The following is a 25,855-nucleotide window of genomic DNA, read 5'->3' on the forward strand; positions in this document are numbered from 1 at the left end:
GGAAATGTCTGTGCGTCTTGTGGAGCAAATGTGTGGTCCCTGGAGCCGAATTGCCCAGGGGTGAAAAGCAGATCATGCTCTTTTTTTGAAAGAGGGAAGTGGGTGTTGAAACAAAGCGAGAGAGATAAGGGATGCTAGCAATAAAGGAGGCTGCCTGGGAGGGGGGAGGTAAAGACAGCAAACTTGCAAAGGGGGGGAAACAGGAAGACTAAAGCAATAAGGAGAGAAATTAGAAGAAAAGGAGGAGCAAAAAACTGCTCCAGCTAAGGAAAAGACACTAAGGCAAACAAGAGGGAAGGGAGTGTTGAAAGGAAGCAGCTGATCGGCAAGTGATCGGGGAGAGAGATAAGGGACCTAGTGGAGGCTGCCTGGGAGTGGGGAGGTAAAAGCCCATGGATCCTCAGGATTTTTGCATTGGGTCACACCAAATTCACCATCAGATCACATAGCATGTCCATGGCTACAGCCTGCAGCAAAAAAATTACGCACCCACTATTGCGTGGGGCCACAATGGTGCAAAAACGTGGTTACAAAGCACGGATCCACATGGATCCTCAGGATTTTTGCATTGGGTCACCCCAAATTTACCATCAGATCACATGTCTGTGGCCACAGCATGAACCACAAAAATCATACATCCACTGTTTCGTTCAGAATCTCCCCCCCCCCCCCCTGTTTTCCTCCTCTAAAAACTAGGTGCGTCTTATGGAGCGCAAAATATGGTGTGTAGCATTGAGCCTTCCGCTTCCCCACATCTCCAGCAGTTACTTGAAATGTTCTTATACATTTTAGATCGTTTTAGTTGTGTCAGCTCAACTTCCAGCTGCCCTCAACCCTCACTCCCAGTGGGCCACTCGCCGTACAACAACGGGAAGATCTACATTAGACTTTGCAGGATCTGTGCGGGCTCCTTGGGGCCAGAGCAGTGCTCTTGAATGACAGCGACAAAGGGCAGTTGGTTTTAGTCACAACTTACCTCCAGCCTTTTCAGTTCTTGTACTCTGCTTTCCGATAGCGAAGCAACGTCCTGTAGTTCTTTGAGATCCTTTTCCAAGAAAAAAAGAAAAAAGAAAATTACAGAGTGTCCCGTCTCACCCACGCTTTCATCCTGCCAGTTTTTAAATACAGTGGTACCTTGGTTCTCAAACGCCTTGGTACTCAAATGCCTTGGTTCTCAAACGCCTTGGTACTCAAATGCCTTGGTTCCCAAACGCCCAAAACCTGGAAGTCAGTGTTCCGGTTTTCGAATGTTTTTCGGAAGCCGAGCATCCGATGCAGCTGTTGTTTCCGGGGCACCTGCACCAATCGGAAGCCGCGACTTGGTTTTCGAACATTTCGGAAGTCAAACGGACTCCCGGAATGGATTAAGTTCGAGAACCAAAGTACCACTGTATTTTGCGCTTTTGTTTTTGCTATTTATATTGCGCTTTTGTTTTTGAGGCTTTTTCGGTTAATTTGTTTTTGTGACTGTGTGGAACCCAGATCAGCTGACTGATTGATTGTGTGAGTGCGGAAATGGATAAAAGCCCCCCCCCCATACAAAAAATTACTATCGTCAGTGCAAGTAAGGGGGGGATAATTATAATTTTTATCATCTACAATACTGTCTTATTTCTTTTATAGTACAGTACATTGATTATTGCTTTCATTTTATGGATCAATGGTCTCGTTAGGTACTAAAATCCATGTTAAATTGCTGTTTTAGGGGTTGTTTTTAAAAGTCTGGAATGGATTAATCCATTTTGCATTACTTTCTATGGGAAAGCGCGCCTTGGTTTGGGAACACTTTGGTTTTGGAACGGACTTCCGGAACGGATTAAGTTTGAGAACCAAGGTACCACTGTATATATATATATTAAAAAACCTTGATCATTCTGTGCCTTGGTTTGTGAAACAGAAAAACAGGAGATACCTACTTGTGAACATTCATCTCGGCTGGTTTGGACAAAGTTTGTAGGGAGATTCTACTACATCTGCTGTTTAATGGGCATTCATTCTGATTTGTGGATGTGGAGATAATTTTACTAAATTTATTATACTGCTTGATTGTAAACGAACAACTCCTCTAAGTGGTTTGCCAAAAATATAAAACAAAGCATTAATATTCCAAAGATGATTAAAATCAACAGTAGCCAAAACGTATTCCAAGTTCTTATCTGCCACCAAGTCACCAGGGAATTCTCAACCTGAGAAGACACATTCAATCTATATGCTCCCCCTGGAATGTATTCCACGATTTGGGATTTTAAAATGAGAATTAAACTGGAGATAATGTGCCTGGGAAGCAAAGTTAAGTTCATGTTTTAACGAAAGGAGTTGTTAATTTGCTAACAAAACAGGATGCAAGAACCTTACAGCAGATTAAAAAGCAAGGAAACTGCATGCCCCTCAAGGCAGAAAACATATATATTTAATAACACCCCCTGCACACATAAGCTCTAACCTCAGGCCTACCACAGTCACATTCCTCCTCGCCTTCCACCACTCCGTTTCCACACATCTTTATGTTAAATGTATTCTCAGAGTAGCTTTCAAACGAGTCCCTAGGCAGATTCAGCAAACAAAATTTCCCCCGGTTTGCTAGGAATTCGTAATATGCATTTTTGCTGCAGTTACTAAATCGGTGACACCCTCTGCAATAAAAGACAACAAACTGTTAGCAGAACAGCAATCTTTTAATTTTACTTTTTATTTCCACGGTGCTCGTTAACAAACAAAAATGCTTCCTGGGTGCTTGACAAATGAAAGTTAAACCCGCAGCCATAAAATCCAAAACGATTAAAAGAGCCTGTGAATAGAACAGGCAACGGAAAAAGAATGGCGCAAAGGACATAAAAATAACTAAAGCCCGGGGAAATGAAAAGGACACTTGCCTGCTCCTGAAAATACCTCCTTGGGGAGGGAATTCCACAACCTGGGGGCCACCACCGAGAAGGATCTCTCCATATGGCATCTGCCCCACCTCATCAAGGCCTAGGACCCCCGTACCTATGGGATTGCCTCTCCCGGTATGCCCTGTGGAGGACCTTAAGGTCCATACATAGCAACACCCTAGAGGTCCCGGGCCCTAAGGAAGTCAAATTGGCCTCAACCAGGGCCAGGGCCTTTTCAACACTGGTTCTGGCCTGGTGGAACACTCTTGTTCTTAAGTTGTATTTTAATCAATTGTTTTAACACCTGGTGTTAGCTGCCCTGAGCCCAGTCTTGTCTTGGCTGGGGAGGGCGTGGTATAAAGAATTATCATCATCATCATCATCATCATCTGGTGGAGAAGAGGCTCTGGAGGTGTATCTTGAGACTCAAGCAGGTATATATGGGACAATCCTTCAGGGAATGTGGACCCAAAACATTCAAAGTTAAGACCAGCTTTAGAAACAGATTGGCACGATATGATCATATTGGTCATTCCCAGTTACCAATCAGTTTAACTGAAATCATTGGGTCCTGCTTCCCCACCCCCAAAATAAATACAGTGGAGCCTCGCAAGACGAAATTAATTCGTTCTGCGAGTTTTTTCATCTTGTGAATTTTTTCGCCTTGCGAAGCACCACTGTGCATTGACGGTTTCCCATAGGAATGCATTGATGGTTTTTTTTAAAGGCGCAAGATGTTTTCGTCTTGCGAAGCAAATCCGTAGGGAAATTCGTCTTGCGAAGCAACTCAAAAAACGAAAAACTCTTTCGTCTTGCGAGTTTTTTGTCTTGCGAGGCATTCGTCTTGCGAGGTACCACTGTATGTCTGAAGGGGGGGTTGACTGGTCAAGTTAAAGGACCCCTAATTTGGCTATAGAGTGCGGTGCTCGTCTCCGCTTTCTGGCCAAGGGAGCCGGCATTTGTCCGCCAACAGCTTTTCAAGGCTGACTTGGGCAGTGACCAAGAATATAACCAACAAAGATGCTTTATTTCCAGAGTCAAAACTACAGCAGTCGAAAGAGCACTGACCCCCTACTTACGCAACGGCTGAATGCATGACGCAGCGGCCACGCTCCGAGGTGCAGGTGCAGTCACACCTTCTGCCTTGAAGCTCTGGAAGGTCGTCGTGGACAAAGCCAAAGACCGCGTGGCCCAGCTGATGGGCGGCTGATACGCCGTCATTTGTTAAAGACAAGGACGTCTGTATGCAGGGGAGGAAAAAGACGGACAGGGAATTGAGCCCAAAGGCGATTGAAACCTTTCATAGAATCATAGAATCATAGAGTTGGAAGAGACCACAAGGGCCATCGAGTCCAACCCCCTGCCAAGCAGGAAACACCATCAGAGCACTCCTGACATATGGTTGTCAAGCCTCTGCTTAAAGACCTCCAAAGAAGGAGACTCCACCACACTCCTTGGCAGCAAATGCCACTGCCGAACAGCTCTTACTGTCAGGAAGTTCTTCCTAATGTTTAGGTGGAATCTTCTTTCTTGTAGTTTGGATCCATTGCTCCGTGTCCGCTTCTCTGGAGCAGCAGAAAACAACCTTTCTCCCTCCTCTATGTGACATCCTTTTATATATTTGAACATGGCTATCATATCACCCCTTAACCTCCTCTTCTCCAGGCTAAATATGCCCAGCTCCCTTAGCCGTTCCTCATAAGGCATCGTTTCCAGGCCTTTGACCATTTTGGTTGCCCTCCTCTGGACACGTTCCAGTTTGTCAGTGTCCTTCTTGAACTGTGGTGCCCAGAACTGGACACAGTACTCCAGGTGAGGTCTGAGAGTGTGCAGCATTTGAGGAACTTCAGTAACAGTTGCAAGTTAGACATAAGAGCTAAAATATAGTAAGAAAAAGTTAAATGGTGATAAAAGTGTGTATTGGCAATAAGTAATATGAAATTGAAATAAGGAATAGACGGGAGGTCGGGTCTATAGTGTTTCATTGTTTGTTAAGAAAATTTTGTGTTTATTGTTATTCCTGTGTGTAATTCTGTATCTGTGTTTTCTTTTCTTGCTGTATTCAATAAAAAATAAAATAAGGAAACCTTTTTGGGAATGCAGGAGTGCACACAATTGCCTGCGAATTGTGGTTCCGCAGGGGGAGTAGATTATCCAAAGCTTTTTGCAAAAAAAACACCCCATTTTGGGTTGCACGATAAAGCGGCAAAACAGCAGCTCCAGGTTTATGCAGGGTTAATTCTTGAGCCTTTTCTTCTCCCCAGGATGTTCTGCAAGGCAGCCAGTATGAAGAACAGCCGCAGGAAGCAGAGCGTGTTGTTGTACTCGGGTCCTACTTATGGGTAGAAATCTGGTTGAGCCTCGTGAGAACAGAACGCTGGACTAGATGGGCCACTGGCCTGATCCAGCAGGGCTTTTCTTACATTTTCAATATAAATGTTATCACAGGGAAAATCAAAGAAGTCCATCACCATGTTGTGACTTGTATACAGAAATTGGAGGAAATAGATAAAATGTTGAGTCGTAAAACAAAGGTCTGATTTTTCAGTATCCAATGGTCATACGGTTTCACTCTTTTCAGCTGGTATTTTGGACTGTTGGTCTTGTCATTATTATTTTTATTTCAGACTACTATGGAGCATCACTGAAAACCTATTAATTTAAAAAGTAGTATACAGTGGTACCTCGGGTTACAGACGCTTCAGGTTACATACGCTTCAGGTTGCAGACTCCGCTAACCCAGAAATAGTACCTCGGGTTAAGAACTTTGCTTCAGGATGAGAACAGAAATCGTGCTCCAGTGGCGCGGCAGCAGCAGGAGGCCCCATTAGCTAAAGTGGTGCTTCAGGTTAAGAACAGTTTCAGGTTAAGAACGGACCTCAGGAACGAATTAAGTTCTTAACCTGAAGTACCACTGTACAGAGAAGCCCCAAGCAGCCTATGTTAGCAGCTGGTCAATATAGGAACGACTGTCTAGAAACTGGTGCTGGAATTTTGAGTTTAATTTCCCCCATCCCTCCTTGTCCCCTTCGCCCTGTGTGTTGTGTTTTTATTAATTTCATTCTTTGTTTATTAGAATGTAAGCCTGTCTTGTTTGGATTTCACGTAAACAGCTCTGGAGGGAGTCTGAGGGAGGGAGCTCTGGCTGAAAAGTGGGGTACAAATAAATATGCATCATAGCTTTACGCTAGTGTATAAAAACATGTGAATTAAAGGGACCAGGGACTGGCAAGGTCACATCAAATAATGTGCCACACCACTTACTCTGACAGAAGAAACTGAGACATGATCCTGAAGACAAAAACGTTCTTCCCACGAGTTCCCAAAGGAATTATGTTGACCCACAGCCCTAGAAAAGAGAAGATGTCGAAATTCAGGGCATAACTGGATCCTTAAATTATAGGGGCAAGGACGGATAACATTTGTTGATATTTCTTGGGGGACAGGAAGCAAGCTGGTGTGGGGGACTCCCTGGTCCTGAATGGGGTAAGTGTGCCCCTGAAGGACCAGGTGCGCAGCCTGGGAGTCATTTTGGACTCACCACTGTCCATGGAGGCGCAGGTCCGTTCTGTGTCCAGGGCAGCTGTCTCCCAGCTCCATCTGGTATGCAGGCTGAGACCCTCCCTGCCCACACTGTCTCACCAGAGTGGTGCATGCTCTAGTTATCTCTCGCTTGGACTACTGCAATGCGCTCTACGTGGGGCTACCTTTGAAGGTGACCCGGAAACTACAACTAATCCAGAATGCGGCAGCTAGACTGGTGACTGGGAGCGGCCGCCGAGACCACATAACACCAGTCTTGGAAGACATACATTGGCTCCCAGTACGTTTCCGGGCACAATTCAAAGTGTTGGAGTTGACCTTTAAAGCCCTAAACAGCCTCGGTCCAGTATACCTGAAGGAGCGTATCCACCCCCATCGTTCTGCCCGGACACAGGTCCAGCGCCAAGGGCCTTCTGGCAGTTCCCTCATTGCGAGAAGTCAAGTTACAGGGAACCAGGCAGAGGGCCTTCTTGGTGGTTGCGCCCGCCCTGTGGAATGCCCTCCCACCAGATGTCAAAGCGATAAATAACTACCTGACATTTAGAAGACATCTGAAGGCAGCCCTGTTCAGGGAAGTTTTTAATGTGTGACATTTTGATGTATTTTTAATCCTTGTTGGAAGCTGCCCAGAGTGGCTGCGGAAACCCAGCCAGATGGGTGGGGTATAAATAATAAATTCTGTTCTATTCTGTTCTGTTCTGTTCTGTTCAGCAGCAGGCAGACAAAGCAGGGTGACCATACACTCCCAGCAACGGAAATGGGGAAGCGTCTCACGTGAATAAGGAGGCATGGTCGAAATGGACTTGAGTCCGGAGCTCAGAGGTGACGTAGTCGTGAAACGCTTCCAAACCGGCATCGCTGCCTGCCAGATCTTGACTTGTCCACACCTCTATTCCTGTCAAAACAACGTGAAGACCTATGTCGTCATATATCTGAAAACAGAAAATAGGAAATCAGTATGTGCTTATAAAACATACTGATAATATATATATAGACACATGCATAAGATAGCGTGAGACTCTTAATCTCAGGGTCATGGGGTTCAAGACCCATGTGGCGCAAAAGATGGGGACTAGGTGACCCAACCCCTAGGGTCCCCTTCCAACTCTACAATTCTATGGTTCTATAGACAGACACACGCACAGTTATAATAATGCTGATCTACCTTACAGGGTTGTTGTGAGACAAAGCATGTGTTAAGTGCTTTGAACACATTACCATCAATCAATTGTTCATTATTAGTAATATTTATTTACACTGGTACCTCTGGTTGCGAACGGGATCCATTCCAGAGGCCCGTTCGCAACATGAGCAGAATGCAACCCGCGTCTAAGCGTGCGCGGGTTGCAATTCGCTGCTTCTGCGCATGATGTCTGCGCATGCACAAGCAGCGAAACCCAGAAGTAACCCTTTCCGGTACTTCCGGGTCGCCGCGGGACGCAACCTGAAAACACTCAACCTGAAGCAAACATAAAATGAGGTATGACTGTATTTATTTATTGTTATTATTATTAAATACATTTCTATGCCCGATGCCCTGGCAGTTCACACCAAAGCAATCAATTTATGTGTTCAGAGTCTCTCCCACCTGCTACCCTGCAGAGCTCAGTCTTGTTGCAGTTTGACTACAGAAATTCCCCAAGCTACAGGAAAGTGGTGTGTCAAGTCAAGGCTTGAGACACGCAAGGCAACTTGTTAAATCTTAGACTCATAGAATTGTAGGGACCCCAAGGGTCATGTAGTCCAACCCCCTGCAAGGCAGTAATAACTGCTGTCTTCTACTTACCCTGTGCATTAGGAGCGACTCTCACCCATTATGCAAAAGGTGTGGCAGGAGTCTAACCTAATGAAGTCACACCAGGGACATTTGATTTGATTTAATTCACACAGAAATGGGGAAATGCTTCCTTATCAATGAAGGTTTAAAATGGAAAATGCTTAAATGTGTATGGCTAACACTGGGTTTGCCCCACAGTGGTTAGAAAACTACTGTAGACTCTGAGCTCTTGCCGAGCTGATAATTAACTGTTGTTTTCTGCTAGCTAACAGGTGAGTGTTGTAACCTTAAATCAGCTGAAAAGGCATTGAGCTGCAAATGCACCTTCTTGAAAGGGTTGTGATTGTTAGTTTTTCTCTGAAAGCGACAGAGAACAGAAGTATGCGATAATGGCCCTCCAAGAAGCTGGAATGAGGGAGAAAGACACATTTTGATTTCTGGAGTTATCTTTTATTGTAAGATGCTGAGCCTGTGCTGGACAGCACAATACATCATAGGGATGTTTTGGGTGTATATTTGATGTTTTAATTCTGTTATGAAGAAAGTTCCGCAAGTGAAAGTTTGAATAATGTTTTTATGGGCCAGGACAATGATTTCTTCCAAAAGGAGCCAGTTCTTATGCTTCCAGTTGCTTCAAACTGCGCAGTATTAATACCTGAAATATGCACAGCTCATCACCCTTTACATTTGACTATCGCGGCAAGAAAGTTTCGCTCCAGCTAACACATAAATCCCCCTTCTCCCTCTTTGCAAAAGGGAAACCATTTCCCAAAGACCAGAGCGTCTCACGATGCCTTTGCATGCGATGTGCCCTTTGTCCTCCGTACTTCAAGTTAAGATAGTGCTTTTCACCTCTTTCCTCCCCCAGGCAAGACACAGAACATTATTCAGAAATTTCCAATAAACATACTTACATTGTGAAGGACAGATAGAATCTGAAGCACCATCAATATCACCTGAGTCACGTTTTTCTTTTTCTGCTGATACTAAAATAAAAGAGTTCTTTATAAGCTAGGGCTGGCATCTTTCTTTATTGCATTTGACCCCCCTCCAACCCCAGGCGACACCCAAGTGGAATAATGACTCAAGACAACGTGTTACGGGATTAAAATTTTGGCCACAACTTTATTAAAACTTCAGATGTAGGGAGACCTTGGCTTAGGCATTGGGCGTTTATTCCTCCCAGTCCCCGGCTGGAGATCTGGGGAACATCAGGGCTATCCAGAATGTGTGGGGATTGGGCTGGCTCTGGAGAAAGTCTGTTCAAACAGAGAGCCCATCCCCCAATTCGCCGCTACATGGGGGAGACCAATGACAGCCTCTCGGCTTATGGCCAATGACTCCCCTCAAAACAACCGCTTTAACGGGGAACCCTGGGATTGACGCCGCAGCGGGGGCGTGGATCACCGCTTCACGCCCCCCCCCCCCCATTTAGGGGAGATAGACTAAAGCAGGCACATCCAACAGGTAGATCGTGATCTACCGGTAGATCACTGGACGTCTGTGGTAGATCACTGGTAGATCACTGGCTCCCCCCAAAGAAGCTCAACAAGTTTGGCTCCCCTAAAAAAAGTTCAGCATTTTTGCCCTGCATGGCTTTTCCCCTCCCTAAAAAAAAGGAGGTCAACAACCTTGACTTGAATTCCAAAAAAGGGGGTAGATTACTGCCAGTCTCTTGGGAGTTGGCCACCCCTGGACTAAAGGATTCCGCCCAAGGCCTGAAACCACCAAAGTTGTGACGTTTTGCTACGGGGAAGGCAAAACCTGCCTATGCAGGAAAATTCCTTTCTGGCCCTTCAACAGCGACCATAGCGTAGCAGTACCTGCGTACCTGCGAAGAAAAGGTTAACCTGCGAAAGAAAGCTTAACTGAGGGAGGGCAGGGTGGGAGAAGCTCGACTGGGAACTCCCAGGTAAGTTCCACCCACTATTGTGTGGGCAGGTCAATCCCTCCCCTTACCTGGCCAACTCTCTCCTGGCAACGCCTCCCCAGCTGGGATTGGGTAACTGGCAGAGGTAGGCGGTCACCTCCAGGTGTTGGGGGGGGGGCACAAATCCAGGCTGTACTGCCGGGAGCCACATGGGATCATGGGGGCTGTGCGTGACCACACAAAAGGCACCCCCCATTTGATGTGGGGAGCGGTCATTCTATTGCATTTTATCTTTAAATGCTTTTGAAGACTGCCAAAACGTGCCAAAACGTGCCACACCACAGGGCATTCTGGGAAGGTGCTGTCTTTCGATAAAATTCCACAACCAGGGTAAGTAATTAGGCTCTCTTCATCTATATTAACTTTTGCAATCCGCTAACCAGTGAGGAGAATCGCTTGTCCTCTAATCTGAAAATCTAATCTGACATGCATAATAATAATAATAATAATAATAATAATAATAATAATAATAAATTTATTAATTATACCCCACCCAGTGGGTGGGTTTCCCCAGCTAGTCTGGTTGGCTTCCAACACAATATTAAAATACACTAATGCCTCAAACATTAAAAGCTTCCCTAAAGAGGGCTGCCTTCAGATGTTGTCTAAAAGTCTGGTAGTTGTTGTTCTCTTTGACATCTGGTGGGCGCCACCACCGAGAAGGCCCTCTGCCTGGTTTCCTGTAACTTGGCTTCTCGCAGCGAGGAAACTGGCAGAAGGCCCTTGGCACTGGACCTCAGTGTCCGGGCAGAACGATGGGGGTGGAGATGCTCCTTCAGGTATACTGGACCGAGGCCGTTTAGGGCTTTAAAGGTCAGCACCAACACTCTTTGAATTTTTGCATAACTCTTACAGGCGGAAAATACAGGTTATCGCCACTTACGATGGAATTGTCGCAAACAGCAAAATACTCTAGGTATCTGGATGGTGCATCAGCTCCAGGGAACTCTGTCTGAAATGAAATGCACACAGCTCTAGGTTTGTGGGAGGCAAATCAAAGCAACGTAGAGCTGCAGACATTGTACCACTTCTGCAGGAAATCCATTGGGCTGGAAGCGGAAGATGCAGCTGGCAAATCGGATGGATCTAATGTTGGGTCCACCCCAGTCAAGTCCATCAGGAAAGAGTAATGATACACTGGGGTTTGGGTGTTATATATAAATTACAGCATGGGAGAAGTTATGGAATTGGGATTTAAAATTCACAATGTGTTAAACGTTGAAAGAAAATCATTTTTCGCTCCATAGGGCGCACCAGACCATAGGGCGCACCTATTTTTTAGGGGGGGGGGGGAATCAAGAAAAAAAATCTTATTTCCCCCCCAGCCCCAAAGAGCAGCGTACAGGTGCAACCTCTCCCTGCCGGAGGGGTTGCACGCGGCTATGGCACAAGCCAAGGCAGCCAGCGGGATGGATCCCGCTTGCTGTTTTGGCAAGGCTGCGAGGCTAAAGAAGCCATAGCCCCGTGCAGCCTCTCCCTGCCGGAGGGGTTGCGCACGGCTATGGAACAAGCCAAGGCAGCTAGCGGGATCCATCCGGCTGGCTGTTTTGGCTTCCTCTTTAGCCCCATGTCACCTCTCCCTGCTTGGAGAGGCTGCGCGGGGCTAAAGGAGCCATAGCCACCTGCCAGAGGGGCTGCGCGGCTATCCCTGAAGCCTGGAGAGCGAGAGGGGTCGGTACGCACAGACGCCTCTCACTCTCCAGGCTTCAGCGAAAGCAATGCGAAGCCTTTGGAGCACGGAGGGAGCGCTCCCTCTGCGCTTCGGAGGCTTAGTGTTGCTATCGCTGAAGCCAAGGAGCCTGCATTCGTTCCATAGGACACACACACATTTCCCCTCAATTTTTGGAGGGGAAAAAGTGCGTCCAATAGAGCGAAAAATACGGCATATGAAAAGGATGTATCCAAACATGGCGGGTGTTTGGGCTTCTCGTTGGAGAGGCATAAATGTTACTGCATGTATCTGAGGCTGCTTAGACCAGGGTTTCCCAAACTACAACTCCCATCATCCCTAGCCATCTGGACCAGTGATGGGATTTGTAGTCCATAACAGCTGGATGCTCAAGTTTGGGAAACCCTGCCTTAGAACATGGACCCCAACACCGCACCCCTGGGGTATAGAGTTTCCACTGACTCCTCAGGTTTAGTGGATGAAAGCTTACCTTCTCCTCGGAGGACACTGTGGCTGGAGTAAATTCTATCTCATGCCTTGGCAGCTGCTTCTGGGGATCAGGGATGCCTCTGCATGGCTCCTGCTGCTCTGGGGCCATGCGGTAGAGAAAGTGCTGGTGCGTAGAGGAACCCTCAAAAGGATGTATCTCATACTGCAGTTGTCCAATCTGTATATGTCCCCTGAAAACCAAAACGAAAGGATCATTAGGAGCGGTTTGGCAAGCTCTACAGTCGTACCTTAGATCCCGAGCGCCCTGGAACTCGGATGTTTTGGCTTCTGAACGCTGCAAACCCAGAAGTGATTGCTCCGGTTTGCAAATGTTCTTTTAGAACCAGAATGTCTGACGGGGCTTCTCAGGCTTCCTGCAGCCGATCAGAAGCCGCGATTCGGTTTTTGAATGTTTTGGAAGTTGAACGGACTTCCGGAAGAGATTCTGTTCGACTTCCAAGGTACGACTGTACAAGGAATCCAATAATAATAATAATAATAATAATAATAATAATAATAATAATTAGCTTCTTTTATCATTATTGTACAGTGGTACCTCGCAAGACGAATGCCTCGCAAGACGAAAAACTTGCAAGATGAAAGAGCTTTTTGTTTTTTGAGTTGCTTCGCAAGACGAATTTCCCTATGGGCTTGCTTCGCAAAATGAAAACGTCTTGCGCCTTTTTCTTTAAACCGCCAATGCATTCCTATGGGAAACCGTCAATGCATTTCCTATGGGAAACCGTACTTCGCAAGACGAAAAATTCACAAGACGAAAAACCTCGGAGAACGAATTAATTTCGTCTTGTGAGGCACCACTGTACTTTTTCATGCAATGGATAAGGGAGAAGCTATTGTGAGACCTTGAGCGCCCTGGAGGAAAGGTAGGAAAGAAATGTAATAAAGAATAAAAATGGGATACATAATAAAAGTCTGGTTGGTCTACATAAAAGCACAACAACATTCAATAAAATGAGACGTGAGACAGAAAACAGATACAGGCTTGTTGGCAGGCAGAAACTGTATGTGGAAGTTTTGCTTCCCAGCTCAAAAACAAGTTCCAAAGGGCATTCTTGGAGAGACGAAAGATGTTCTGTCCATTAGCCGCAATGTGGGAAGCATCTTCCCCCTAAGTATTCCTCCAGAAATAACAGTAGGTCGTTCCCAGGGCCATTCTGCCCCAGCAACAAGATGTGACTGAGAAAGCGGAGTGAGGACAGAATGAAGAAAAAGAAGGAAAACTCCCAGTTCAGCTACGCACCAATTCTTAAAACCGACCTGCTCTCTAAGGATGAATATTGCTGCATGCCACCCTAACTTCTGAGCGGTTCGAGATTCCAGGGTTTCCAGGCACTGGGATAGTTTGTCCACCTTTGGACCCCATCCTGCTCTCAGCTCTCAGCTCCAGCTCCTGCACGTCAGCATGACACAGCCGCCACAATCCTGGGAACGGCTTCGACTGGCCGGCTTAGTGCCGGATTTACATGTAAACTAAACAAGCTATAGCTTAGGGTCCCACACGCTTGAGGGCCCCCAAAACATTTAAAGGGGAAAAAACCTGGATGTACATTTCCATAATATAAGATAAAAAACAAATAGAATAAAACCTACATACAGCAACAGTGTTTTGTGTTGTGTAGGCTCCTAGGATGTAAGTTATGGGCCCCGTCTGCTCGCCTGCTCCCTAAAATATCACTGCTTGCTCCTTTCTATATATAGGGTGCCTACATTCTGCTATTTATCGTTATTAGTAGTTTGCATCATATATTTACACCTATTATGTCATGTTATAGCAAGTTTCTGGAGAGTAGATTATGAGTGTCTGTAAATTGTGTTTCTAAAGAAACTTTTGTTATTGCCAAATGCCAATGTGTTTGCATTATTAAGTTTGTGATGAATAAAAAATCATTTTAAGTTAGAGCTTAATAATGATTTCACTATTAATATACTTCTTCTTAAATGTATTTCACTATTAATATACTTCTTAGTTGTATTTCAGTTCAACAGTTACTTTGATAAAATACATACTTTGTTATGTGCAAATGGCTTTAGATACCTATTAGGTCCCTAAATTACCATCTAGCATATATTCAACAAAAAGACTGCAACAATTTGTTGTTGACAAAGGACATAGAAAGGGCCCCATTGCCTTCAGGATCTTAAGGCCTCATCAAACCTCAATCTGGCCCTGGGGCTGGCTAAACCAGGTGAGAGTGGTTGATGGGTCACAAACCCTCGGGAGGTGGGTGTGTTTGTGTGTGTGCAAGAGAGAGGTCAGATCTTGTGATCTCCTGTGCTAAAGGCATTTCACCAGCCCTGTTTTGCAGCCTATGCAGCATGACTAACCCCTTGGTTTTGTCCTGCCTAGGGAGCACTGAAGCAAAAACACAGTTGTGAGCATCTGATGAGGGTCTGCATTCATCCTGCTGGGTTACGGGTCCTACAGGCCCAGGCATGAAGATTTGCTCAATGCCTCATTTAACCTAATCCCCAGATCAGCCACAATATTTTCAACACCTCGGGGAGATGGACATTACCAAAGCCCATGGCAGGTAGACAGGATGACGTTGGAGTCTGGCAAGGCTTCCACATATCCTCCGTAATAGCAGTCCACCTGCAAGGTTCAAAAACATAATAATAATAATAATAATAATAATAATAATAATAATAATAATAATTTATTATGTATACCCCGCCCATCTGTTTGGGTTTCCCCAGCCACTCTGGGCAGCTTCCAACAGAATATTAAAATACAATAACCTATGAAACATTAAAAGCTTCCCTAAACAGGGAACAGATGTCTTCTAAAAGTCTGGTACAGTGGTACCTCGGGTTGAGTACTTAATTCGTTCTGGAGGTCTGTTCTTAACCTGAAACTGTTCTTAACCTGAAGCACCACTTTAGCTATTGGGGCCTCCTGCTGCCACCGTGCCGCCAGGGCACAATTTCTGTTCTCATCCTGAAGCAAAGTTCTTAACCTGAAGCACTATTTCTGGGTTAGCAGTGTCTGTAACCTGAAGCGTATGTAACCTGAGATACCACTGTAGTTGTTTTTCTCTTTGACATCTGGTGGGAGGGTGTTCCACAGGGTGGGCACCACTACTGAGAAGGCCCTCTGCCTGGTTCCCTGCAACTTGGCTTCTCGCAGTGAGGCAACTGCCATTGGCACTGGACCTCGGTGTCCGGGCAGAATGATGGGGGTGGAGACACTTCTTCAGGTCTACTGGACCGAGGCCATTTAGGGCTTTCAAGGTCAGCACCAGCACTTTGAATTGTGCTCGGAAACATCCTGGGAGCCAATGTAGGTCTTTCAAGACTGGTGTTATGTGGTCTGGTTGGCCGCTCCCAGTCCCCAGTCTAGCTGCCACATTCTGGATTAGTTGTAGTTTCTGGGTCACCTTCAAAGGCAGCCCCACGTAGAGCGCATTGCAGGAGTCCAAGTGGGAGATAACTAGAGCATGCACCACTCTGGCGAGACAGTCTGCAGGCAGATAGGGTCTCATCCTGCGTACCAGATGGAGCTGGTAAGCAGCTGCCCTGGACACAGATTTGACCTGTGCCTCCATGGACAGCTGTGAGTCCAAAATGACTCCCAGGCTGCGCACCTGGTCCTTCAGGGGCACATTTACCCCATTCAGGACCAGGGAATCCTCCACACCTGCCCACCTCCTGTCCCCCAGAAAAAGTACTTCTGTCTTGTCAGGATTCAACCTCAATCTGTTAGCCGCCATCCATCCTCCAACTGCCTCCAGGCACTGACACAGGACCTTCACCGCCTTCACTGGTTCTGATTTGAAAGCGAAGTGGAGGTAGAGTTCAGGGCTCAAGGACAGGTATCTTGGCTAACCGACACACATTGTGGTTCGTAACTAACCTACAAATGGATCTTGTATTAATTAAATGGGTGGAATTTATGGTGAAAGACCTGAACTGTGCAGCTGAAGTCAGAGGGCAGAGATGGCAAGAACCTGATGTGACGGGATTCCTTTTTGCTTTTATTGTCATTAAACTGGTTACAAAGCCACTTGCTCCTGCTCCAAGAGCAACAGTGAGGGGCAGGGAGCTGCTGTATTCACAAAGTCCTCACACTGATCTCTGGCAATATTGTTTGAAAGCAGGAGGAGACGCGATGGATCGCTGTCCTGCTTCCCTTCTCAGCTTCCAAGCAGATACTCAGGAGTATGGACCATTATCCAACTGGGGCTACGATTGCGGGATGGTGTCAGCAAGAGGCTTAAAAGCCCCACAATTGCCACATGTACATGTCGTCCCCTCACTTGATTTGGGCATCCGCACTTAAATACTGCCCAAGACAAACTGAGGGCAAGATCAGACCCTCCAAGTGTCCCTATTTTCCAGGGACAGTCCTGGATTTACAGAAGCCACCCCAGCTTCTGATTTGATCCTGGAATGTCCCGCTTTCATCATTTCTGTGTCTTTCCTCTCTCCTGCGAGTGAGGGGAACACCCTGCTGCAACAGTACAATAAAGGCCAAGCCTACAGGCTGCTGATTTGCTCCAATTTACTCTGGTTGGTGTCTTTACTTTTTGCCCAAGGGAGAAATGTTGTGGGGTTTGTTTGTTTTTTGAGTTATATGACCCCCGAGCCAAGGAGATAAGTAACTCTACGACCTCTAGACGACATCTGAAGACAGCCCTGCATAGGGAAGTTTTTTTTTTTTAATGTTTAATGTTTTATTATGTTTTAATATAGGTTGAAAGCTGCCCAGAATGGCTGGGGCAATCCAGTCAGATGGAAGGGGTATAAATCACATAATAATAATATTAGTAGTAGTAGTAGTAGTAGTAATAATAATAATAATAATAATAATAGAATAAAGATAAAGGGACCCCTGACCATTAGGTCCAGTCGTGGCCGACTCTGGGATTGCGGCGCTCATCTTGCTTTATTGGCCGAGGGAGCAGGCGTACAGCTTCCGGGTCATGTGGCCAGCATGATCTAAGCCGCTTCTGGGGAACCAGAGCAGCGCATGGAAACGCCGTTTACCTTCCCGCCGGAGTGGTACCTATTTATCCACTTGCACTTTGAGGTGCTTTCAAACTGCTAGGTTAGCAGGAGCAGGGACCGAGCAACGGGAGCTCACCCCGTCACGGGGATTCAAACCACCGACCTTCTGATCGGCAAGTCCTAGGCTCTGTGGTTTAACCCACAGTGCCACCCGTGTCCCCAGTAATAGAACAGGAGGTCTCTATTTTCATTGGAGAAGGGCTACCTGAAATGACTGTGAGCTACATTATGATCCCATCTTACACAGAGGTTACATTCCAAGGATGGCGCATATAAGCGCATTGAGCCTGCACAAGCATCCTTACCCTTCTGGAGCCAGCGCACTGCGTGGGCTCAGGGCTGCTCTTGCGAGATCTCGCCAGAGATTTTGCAGGGCCGTCCCCAGGCTCTCAGAGCCAACACGCTGAGAGGGCCTTGCCCAGTCAGCAGGACAGACAGCTTAAAAGCTCCTTCCAAGCCAGGAAAACTTTGCGTGCATTTAATTTGCACAATTCCAATCGCACAAGGTTGAAATGGTGCAAGTCAAAAGGGAGATCACCCTTTCCCTGGAAAAAAAAGAATGCATGAGCCACTGAGAAAGGTAAGGGTCAGTGGTACAGACTTGGGCCCCAGACTCCAGATATTAAATCTCTCTCTATATATATTAAAAATAATCCATGCTTAATGTCATCTTTGCACTTCTAAAAATATGAATAAAATAAACCTGGATATATGGGTTCTGCACTTGACGTTTTCCTTCTGTAGTAAAGGAGTAAACAGGCATATTTCGAAATATAAAGAATCTGCAAATAGAAAGCTTGCATTAGAAACACGGGGTGGTACTTGCAAAATGCTGCGTCTAGACTCAGCAAACAATTTCTGATTATCGGCCACTTCTGCTTGTCATTCCAAACAGAATGTTCCTATTGACATTTTACTATGAAAAAAGCAACCACTTACTTCTGTCGAAGGTGAATAGTTCTGTCAGATCCTTCAATTCTAATTACATAAGACACTTCTCTCTAAAGGATTCAAATGAAATATATATATATATACAGTTGAAACCTGAGACAAATTACGCCTAAAATTAGTCTATTCTGTATACTTTCATAATAGAATTGCTACTATTCTTTAGCTCCCTCTCTTAGTCTTAAAAAAGCAGTAATACACACTCAAAAACTGTTCTTCATTTTGGATTGAGGTTTTTCTTTCTTTCTTTAAGGGGTTTTTATTGCAGATATTGGGAATGTTAATAATTGCTGTCCTCCCCCATTCTGGGCATTGTGTGATACCGCCCCCTAGAGTCCATATTTAGAACTGCCGCTTTTAACAACTGATGATTCATAGAATCATAGAATCCTAGAGTTGGAAGAGACCACAAGGGCCATCGAGTCCAACCCCCTGCCAAGCAGGAAACACCATCAGAGCACTCCTGACATATGGTTGTCAAGCCTCTGCTTAAAGATCTCCAAAGAAGGAGACTCCACCACACTCCTTGGCAGCAAATTCCACTGTCGAACAGCTCTTACTGTCAGGAAGTTCTTCCTAATGTTTAGGTGGAATCTTCTTTCTTCTAGTTTGGATCCATTGCTCCGTGTCCGCTTCTCTGGAGCAGCAGAAAACAACCTTTCTCCCTCCTCTATGTGACATCCTTTTATATATTTGAACATGGCTATCATATCACCCCTTAACCTCCTCTTCTCCAGGCTAAACATGCCCAGCTCCCTTAGCCGTTCCTCATAAGGCATCGTTTCCAGGCCTTTGACCATTTTGGTTGCCCTCCTCTGGACACGTTCCAGTTTGTCAGTGTCCTTCTTGAACTGTGGTGCCCAGAACTGGACACAGTACTCCAGGTGAGGTCTGACCAGAGCAGAATACAGTGGCACTATTACTTCCCTTGATCTAGATGCTATACTCCTATTGATGCAGCCCAGAATTGCATTGGCTTTTTTAGCTGCCGCGTCACACTGTGAAGCTTTAGCATCTTGAAGCAGGGAATTGGTTGGTTGGTCCAGTACAGAATATCTTTTTTTTCTTTTTTTACCTTCAATAGCTTAGGGCCTCATCAAATCTAAATCCAGCCCTGTGTGCAAGTGATGGAGCCATCCTCCTGATACAGGGGCTTGGGCTCTATGCCCACAACTCTACTGGTACCCTACCTCATCCCTGTCTTGCAGTGAGCAGCAGTGAGCAGATCTTGGGAGCGAGGCTCCCCCCAAATCACACCTGCTACCCCTACTTTTCACCTCAGAATCATCACAGCCTCAAAGTGTGCAGGCGGAGCATAGCCATAGCCCTCCCCTCACCCAGTTAATTTGCCTAGTCCCCTTTTAAAGCCACCCAAGTCGGTGGCCATCCCTGTCTCCAGTGGCAGGGAGTTCCGCAGATTAACTACGCACCGCGCGAAAAAGCAGTCCGTCACCCCTGGGGTATTACGAGGTCAGGTAGGCTATCGATTGACGAGTTCAGGCAGGTGGCGTGTCAGCAAAATTACCTTAGTGGAGAAGCCAGATTTCGGATCGAGCGTTTGTGGGATCACCACTTCGGAGTACAGGTATTTAGAGGCTTCCATAAGTCCTGGGAAGAAAAGCAGTTTTTCAAAGGGCGAAAAGTGTGCTCAGAGTCTTGCCATAAGCACACTGCCTTCAGAGCCAGAGACACAGGGCAGATGATGCTGAAAATTGCTCGGAACGCCTTTCCTGATTGGCTGGAGCTCTGGACCAGTTCACCCCTATTTCTTAATTATATAACGCTCTGTAGGTGCTCAGAGACACTCTTGGGTTTGTTATTTTATCTGCTCCAGAGCCAACACAAGCTAGCAGTGGTGTGGCGGTTAGAAATGTTGGGCTAGGACCTGGGAGACCAGGGTTCAAATCTTCCCACGTGGCCGCCATGAAGCTCTCTGGGTGTGACGTTGGAGGCCAGCCACTGCTTCTCAACCTAGCCTTTGGGGGGGTATTAATATTTTATTGAAAATGGATCAATTTTAAAGAAAAAAGGTGATACAAAGAGAAGAGAAGAAAGATAAAATGGAACAAAAATGTGTAGAAATGTGTGTGTGTGTGTATACATATATATATATATGAATATATATGAAAAATACCCTAATCCATACATTATTTTATAAATTTGATATTATTATCCCAATACACATGTAAATTAAGGTTACCAGATTTTTTTCAGTTAATCCAGGGACACTTTTCAACTTCAATGGATTTTGTATGGGGACTGATTTGTAAATCTGGGGGCTGTCCCCGGGAAACGGGGACGTCTGGTAACCTTAATGTAAATATTAATAGCCTACTACATTTTGTATGAACTCATTCCAAATACTGTCACATTTATCCAAACAAAGTCTAGCCCGGTAAGCAGTCTAATTATTGTTGTTGTTATTTAGTTGTTTATACCCCCCCACCATCCGGCTTTGTTTCCCCAGTCACTCTGGGCGGCTTCCAGCAAAATATAAAAAATAATAATGAAATGTCAGACGTTAAAGACATAAGCTGCAAGTATCAGCACATTGTTGGTCCATTTATTAAGAGGGATCCTATCTAGGCCTATCTGCCTAGCCTACCTCACAGGGCTGATGTGGGGATTACCGTATTTTTGGCTCTATAAGACTCACTTTTTCCCTCCTAAAAAGTAAGGGGAAATGTGTGTGCGTCTTATGGAGCGAATGCAGGCTGCGCAGCTGTCCCAGAAACCAGAACAGCAAGAGGGATTGCTGCTTTTGCTTCTGGGATTCAGAATATTTTTTTTCTTGTTTTCCTCCTCCAAAAACTAGGTGCGTCTTGTGGTCTGGTGCGTCTTATAGAGTGAAAAATACGGTAAATGTTGAGCTCCTTGGGGAGGAAAGGGTGGCGTATATAAATGCAATACATAGGGCATTTATATATATTCGGGGACCTGAGCATGTATGGACCCCTGGAGTTCCTCAGCTGGGACCCACAGAGGGAGAGACAGGGGAGGGGAGGGTCTCTCCCTTGACCCCCCCCCCACTTTTTACCCACCTGGGCCAAGGAGAAGGAGCAGGGGCAGCACCCCCGGGACCGACATGCCCTGCCCTGGGCAAGGCAAAGGGGGCCACATTCCCGGCCTCCAGCCACTTTTGCCCCCCTCGGGCGTCTCCCGGCAACGGGCCCCTCCCCAGAGCTCCAACTGTCACTCGGTTCCGATTCCGAACGCCCCACCGCCAATCAACCCCCCCAAGCTCCGCCTCTGGTCCCAGGGACCGCCACCTGAAGCCACCGCCGGCCACTCGGGCTGCAAGCCTCTTGGGACTTCTGCCTGCCCATCAGCCCAAACTCCCGCCCCATCCCTCAAGCCCCAACCCTCTGACGGCCAACAGCTGCCAATCAGTGTCAAGCCCCGCCCTGTACGTACTGTGGGGTGTATGACCTATAGCAGTCAAGTACAACATTCCTACAGTGGACATGTTAGGGGGTGTTTTGTATGACAGGTGGATATGTCGAAATATATGAAAAAAAAATTAAAAATGTCAAGTAGCACCTTGGAGAACAACTAAGTTTGTTCTTAGTGTAAGCCATGGGTAGGCAAACTAAGGGGCCATGGGGCCAGATCCGGCCCAATCACCTTCTCAATCCGACCCGGACGATCCGGGAATCAGCGTGCTTTTACATGAGTAGAATGTGTGCTTTTAATTAAAATGCATCTCTGGGTTTTTTGTGGGGCATAGGAATTCGTTCTTTTTTTCTTTCTTTCCCCAAAATATAGTCTGGCCCCCCACAAGGTCTGAGGCACAGTGGACTGGCCCCCTGCTGAAAATTTTTGGTGACCCCTGGTATAAGCTTTCATGTGCATACACACTTCTTCAGATTCACACAAAAGCTTATACCAGGGGTGAGCAAACTTTTTCAGCAGGGGGCCGGTCCACTGTCCCTCAGACCTTGTGGGGGGCCGGACTATATATATTTTTGGGGGTGGGATGAACAAATTCCCATGCCCCACAAATAACCCAGAGATGCATTTTAAATAAAAGGACACATTCTACTCATGTAAAAACACGCTGATTCCCGGACCTTCCGTGGGCCAGATTTACAAGGTGAATGGACCAGATCTGGGCCTTAGTTTGCCTACCCATAGCTTAAACTGAGAACAAACTTAGTTGGTCTCTATGGTGCTACTGGACATATTTTAAATTATATATATATATATATATATATGCAGGTTTTGGTGTCCTCGGGTGTCTTCCCGTGTAAAAGTTGGGGTGTCTAGGCGACGTTTCGACGAGGTCTCACTCGTCATCTTCAGGCTGGTGCTTTCGGCTTCTTGTTACTGGAACAGAGCAGGATCTCAGTGTTTGAGTTCCTATAAATACTGTTGAGGAGGTGTGGTGTATAGCCTCCAATGTTCTGGGCAGAGAGGAGGTTCCCAGGCTAGTGTGCCTTTTCTTCTTTTGTTCCTTAATTACTTGAGGGATATCTTGAGTGATTTCTTGAGTGATTTCCTGAATCCCACTTAGGTGGGTCATTAGGTGTGGATTAGTTGCTAAAGCCTTCGTGTCTTGAACTCTTGAACTTTGTGAAGAGTTTTTCTGAGAAGATGGCTGTACTGCACTTGGTTGTGCTCTGGCTTGGCTTCGTGTATAGGGGCGAGCTGTGGTTTTGTGGCCTGTGCCAGCCAGATCTGTGTAGGGATTGCAGGGGGGTGCAGCATCCGGAGGTGCCACCCTGGTTTGGCTACTGGATGGTGTCTGTAATTTATCTGTGGAGAGGGTCTGGGTTTGGGTCTGGTGTGGTTGATTGGTGATGGCGTTCTGTGTGCCTCTGGATCTGGTGTCAGATTTTGTGGGGAGGGCTAATTTCCAGATGTCTGGCAAGCGGGATGTGTCGTCACGCTTGTTCATGTTGTGAGGGTGTTTCTCTATCTCGATGGCTTCCATGATTATTCTCTTGTGGTGATGTTCCATGTTAAAGAGCAAGAAGCCGAAAGCACCAGCCTGAAGATGACGAGTGAGACCTCGTCGAAACGTCGCCTAGACACCCCAACTTTTACACGGGAAGACACCCGAGGACACCAAAACCTGCATTCCTGTACCCGTGAAAATCTACGAAAGCATATATATATATATATATATATATATATGCAGGTTTTGGTGTCCTCGGGTGTCTTCCCGTGTAAAAGTTGGGGTGTCTAGGCGACGTTTCGACGAGGTCTCACTCGTCATCTTCAGGCTGGTGCTTTCGGCTTCTTGTTACTGGAACAGAGCAGGATCTTAGTGTTTGAGTTCCTATAAATACTGTTGAGGAGGTGTGGTGTATAGCCTCCAATGTTCTGGGCAGAGAGGAGGTTCCCAGGCTAGTGTGCCTTTTCTTCTTTTGTTCCTTAATTACTTGAGGGATATCTTGAGTGATTTCTTGAGTGATTTCCTGAATCCCACTTAGGTGGGTCATTAGGTGTGGATTAGTTGCTAAAGCCTTCGTGTCTTGAACTCTTGAACTTTGTGAAGAGTTTTTCTGAGAAGATGGCTGTACTGCACTTGGTTGTGCTCTGGCTTGGCTTCGTGTATAGGGGCGAGCTGTGGTTTTGTGGCCTGTGCCAGCCAGATCTGTGTAGGGATTGCAGGGGGGTGCAGCATCCGGAGGTGCCACCCTGGTTTGGCTACTGGATGGTGTCTGTAATTTATCTGTGGAGAGGGTCTGGGTTTGGGTCTGGTGTGGTTGATTGGTGATGGCGTTCTGTGTGCCTCTGGATCTGGTGTCAGATTTTGTGGGGAGGGCTAATTTCCAGATGTCTGGCAAGCGGGATGTGTCGTCACGCTTGTTCATGTTGTGAGGGTGTTTCTCTATCTCGATGGCTTCCATGATTATTCTCTTGTGGTGATGTTCCATGTTAAAGAGCAATTTGGAATCTGCAAAATTAATTTCGTGTCCTGTTTCTTTCATGTGTTGGAAAAGAGAGGAAGTTTTTGCTTTAGCAACTAATCCACACCTAATGACCCACCTAAGTGGGATTCAGGAAATCACTCAAGAAATCACTCAAGATATCCCTCAAGTAATTAAGGAACAAAAGAAGAAAAGGCACACTAGCCTGGGAACCTCCTCTCTGCCCAGAACATTGGAGGCTATACACCACACCTCCTCAACAGTATTTATAGGAACTCAAACACTAAGATCCTGCTCTGTTCCAGTAACAAGAAGCCGAAAGCACCAGCCTGAAGATGACGAGTGAGACCTCGTCGAAACGTCGCCTAGACACCCCAACTTTTACACGGGAAGACACCCGAGGACACCAAAACCTGCATTCCTGTACCCGTGAAAATCTACGAAAGCAAATATATATATATATATATATATCTCGACTGCGTCAGAGCAACACAGCTACCTGCCTGAAGGTGGATACGTGTCTATGTTTGGGGATGGACCTGTTTCATGGGGTAGCTATAAACAGAACTGTGTAGCATTGTCTTCCACAGAAGCAGATTATGTTGCAGCTACAGAAGCATGCAGAGAGGTTGCCTGGCTAGACCAACTCATGAAGGACTTTGGGTTGGTGAGCAAGAAACCTGTTAAGCTGCAAGAGGACAACCAGAGTCGCACGAAGCTGTCTCTGAGTGAGACGTTCCACATGAGGAATTCTGATACAATACAGTTCATTGCAGTCTAGATCTCTTGCCCTGATGAATGAAGCTCACAATCTTTTCTCTTTCTTCTTCTTCCTTTTTTGCCTTTTCTTGAAAGTCTTTGCTGAAATACATATGGGTACAGTTTGGAACGAAATTTTTTTTTTGGTAATATCCTTTTGACTGACGCTGTCTAACTCACCCAAGGGACAGGAATCTTTTGAGCATCTTTCAAGATCCCCCTTAACGCTTTTCAGCACGGGTAAAAAGTCAACTTGAAATAATTCTGCCCATGGTTTTGTGATATTGATTACCAAATATTTACTATATTGTGGGCAGAGTTTAAAACTCATATCAGTTTGTTTCTCGGCTTGTGCTTCTGAGGGGACATTCAAACCTACCTCGCTGTGCTGGTCCCGTGGGTTACCCAAGAGGCGAGGTCCAAGTCCAGTCCGTGGTCAAAGGCGCAATGTGGAGGCAGTCTGTAGAAGCTGAATCAGGGTGCAGGGCAGGGAGTTGGGTGAAGTCAGGAAAAGGCTTACAAGCCCCGAGGCACAGGGCGGCCCCGATCCTCAGGTGACTCGCCTCTCCTGGCTTGGAGGCGAGCCCTCCTCCTGCGGGAACTTAGTTCCCTCCGGCTCTCTGCCCTGAGCCTCTGCAGCTCAGGAGAGGCTGGAGGGTTACCGGACCCAGAGGCAACCTCAACTTCCTCTGACGGGGCTGAGAGTGGAGCACCTGCAGGCAATGGGTCCTCCATCACCTCAGGAGCCAGAGCAGACTCAGCTGGTGCCTGCACCTGAGGATCCAGCACAGGTGAGGACCCTTCAGGCTCATGCCCCAGCCCCGGCTCAGCTGGTTCTGGAGGCGGGGAATCCTGTGCAGGCTGGGATTCCTCAGGTTCAGAATCTGAGTCCAAATCCCAGGCCATCACACTCACAGAGTTGTTGTTGTAGGGATTAAATTAGGAGGGTGGGAGGCCCACGTG

General features: G+C 46.4%; 1 protein-coding gene across 1 annotated transcript in view; it reads right to left on the reverse strand.

The window, feature by feature from the left end:
• The window catches only part of LOC310675544 (disintegrin and metalloproteinase domain-containing protein 21-like), a 40,840-nt gene extending 19,384 nt beyond the window's left edge, over positions 1-21,456 (reverse strand). Inside the window, exons 1-13 of the mRNA XM_083436369.1 lie at positions 21,299-21,456; positions 19,783-19,865; positions 18,249-18,310; positions 18,013-18,091; positions 14,819-14,895; positions 12,283-12,472; positions 11,007-11,075; positions 9,108-9,179; positions 7,191-7,348; positions 6,138-6,222; positions 3,953-4,113; positions 2,444-2,633; positions 977-1,045 (exon numbers count right to left, since the gene is read on the reverse strand). Coding sequence (XP_083292495.1) covers positions 977-1,045; positions 2,444-2,633; positions 3,953-4,113; positions 6,138-6,222; positions 7,191-7,348; positions 9,108-9,179; positions 11,007-11,075; positions 12,283-12,472; positions 14,819-14,895; positions 18,013-18,091; positions 18,249-18,310; positions 19,783-19,865; positions 21,299-21,377 — 1,374 coding nt within the window. The 5' untranslated portion in view covers positions 21,378-21,456. The remainder of the gene's footprint in view (positions 1-976; positions 1,046-2,443; positions 2,634-3,952; positions 4,114-6,137; positions 6,223-7,190; positions 7,349-9,107; positions 9,180-11,006; positions 11,076-12,282; positions 12,473-14,818; positions 14,896-18,012; positions 18,092-18,248; positions 18,311-19,782; positions 19,866-21,298) is intronic.
• Positions 21,457-25,855: the final 4,399 nt, after the last annotated feature.

This window comes from Podarcis tiliguerta (assembly GCF_965153285.1).
Source record: "Podarcis tiliguerta genome assembly, chromosome: 4".
NCBI lineage: Eukaryota > Metazoa > Chordata > Lepidosauria > Squamata > Lacertidae > Podarcis > Podarcis tiliguerta.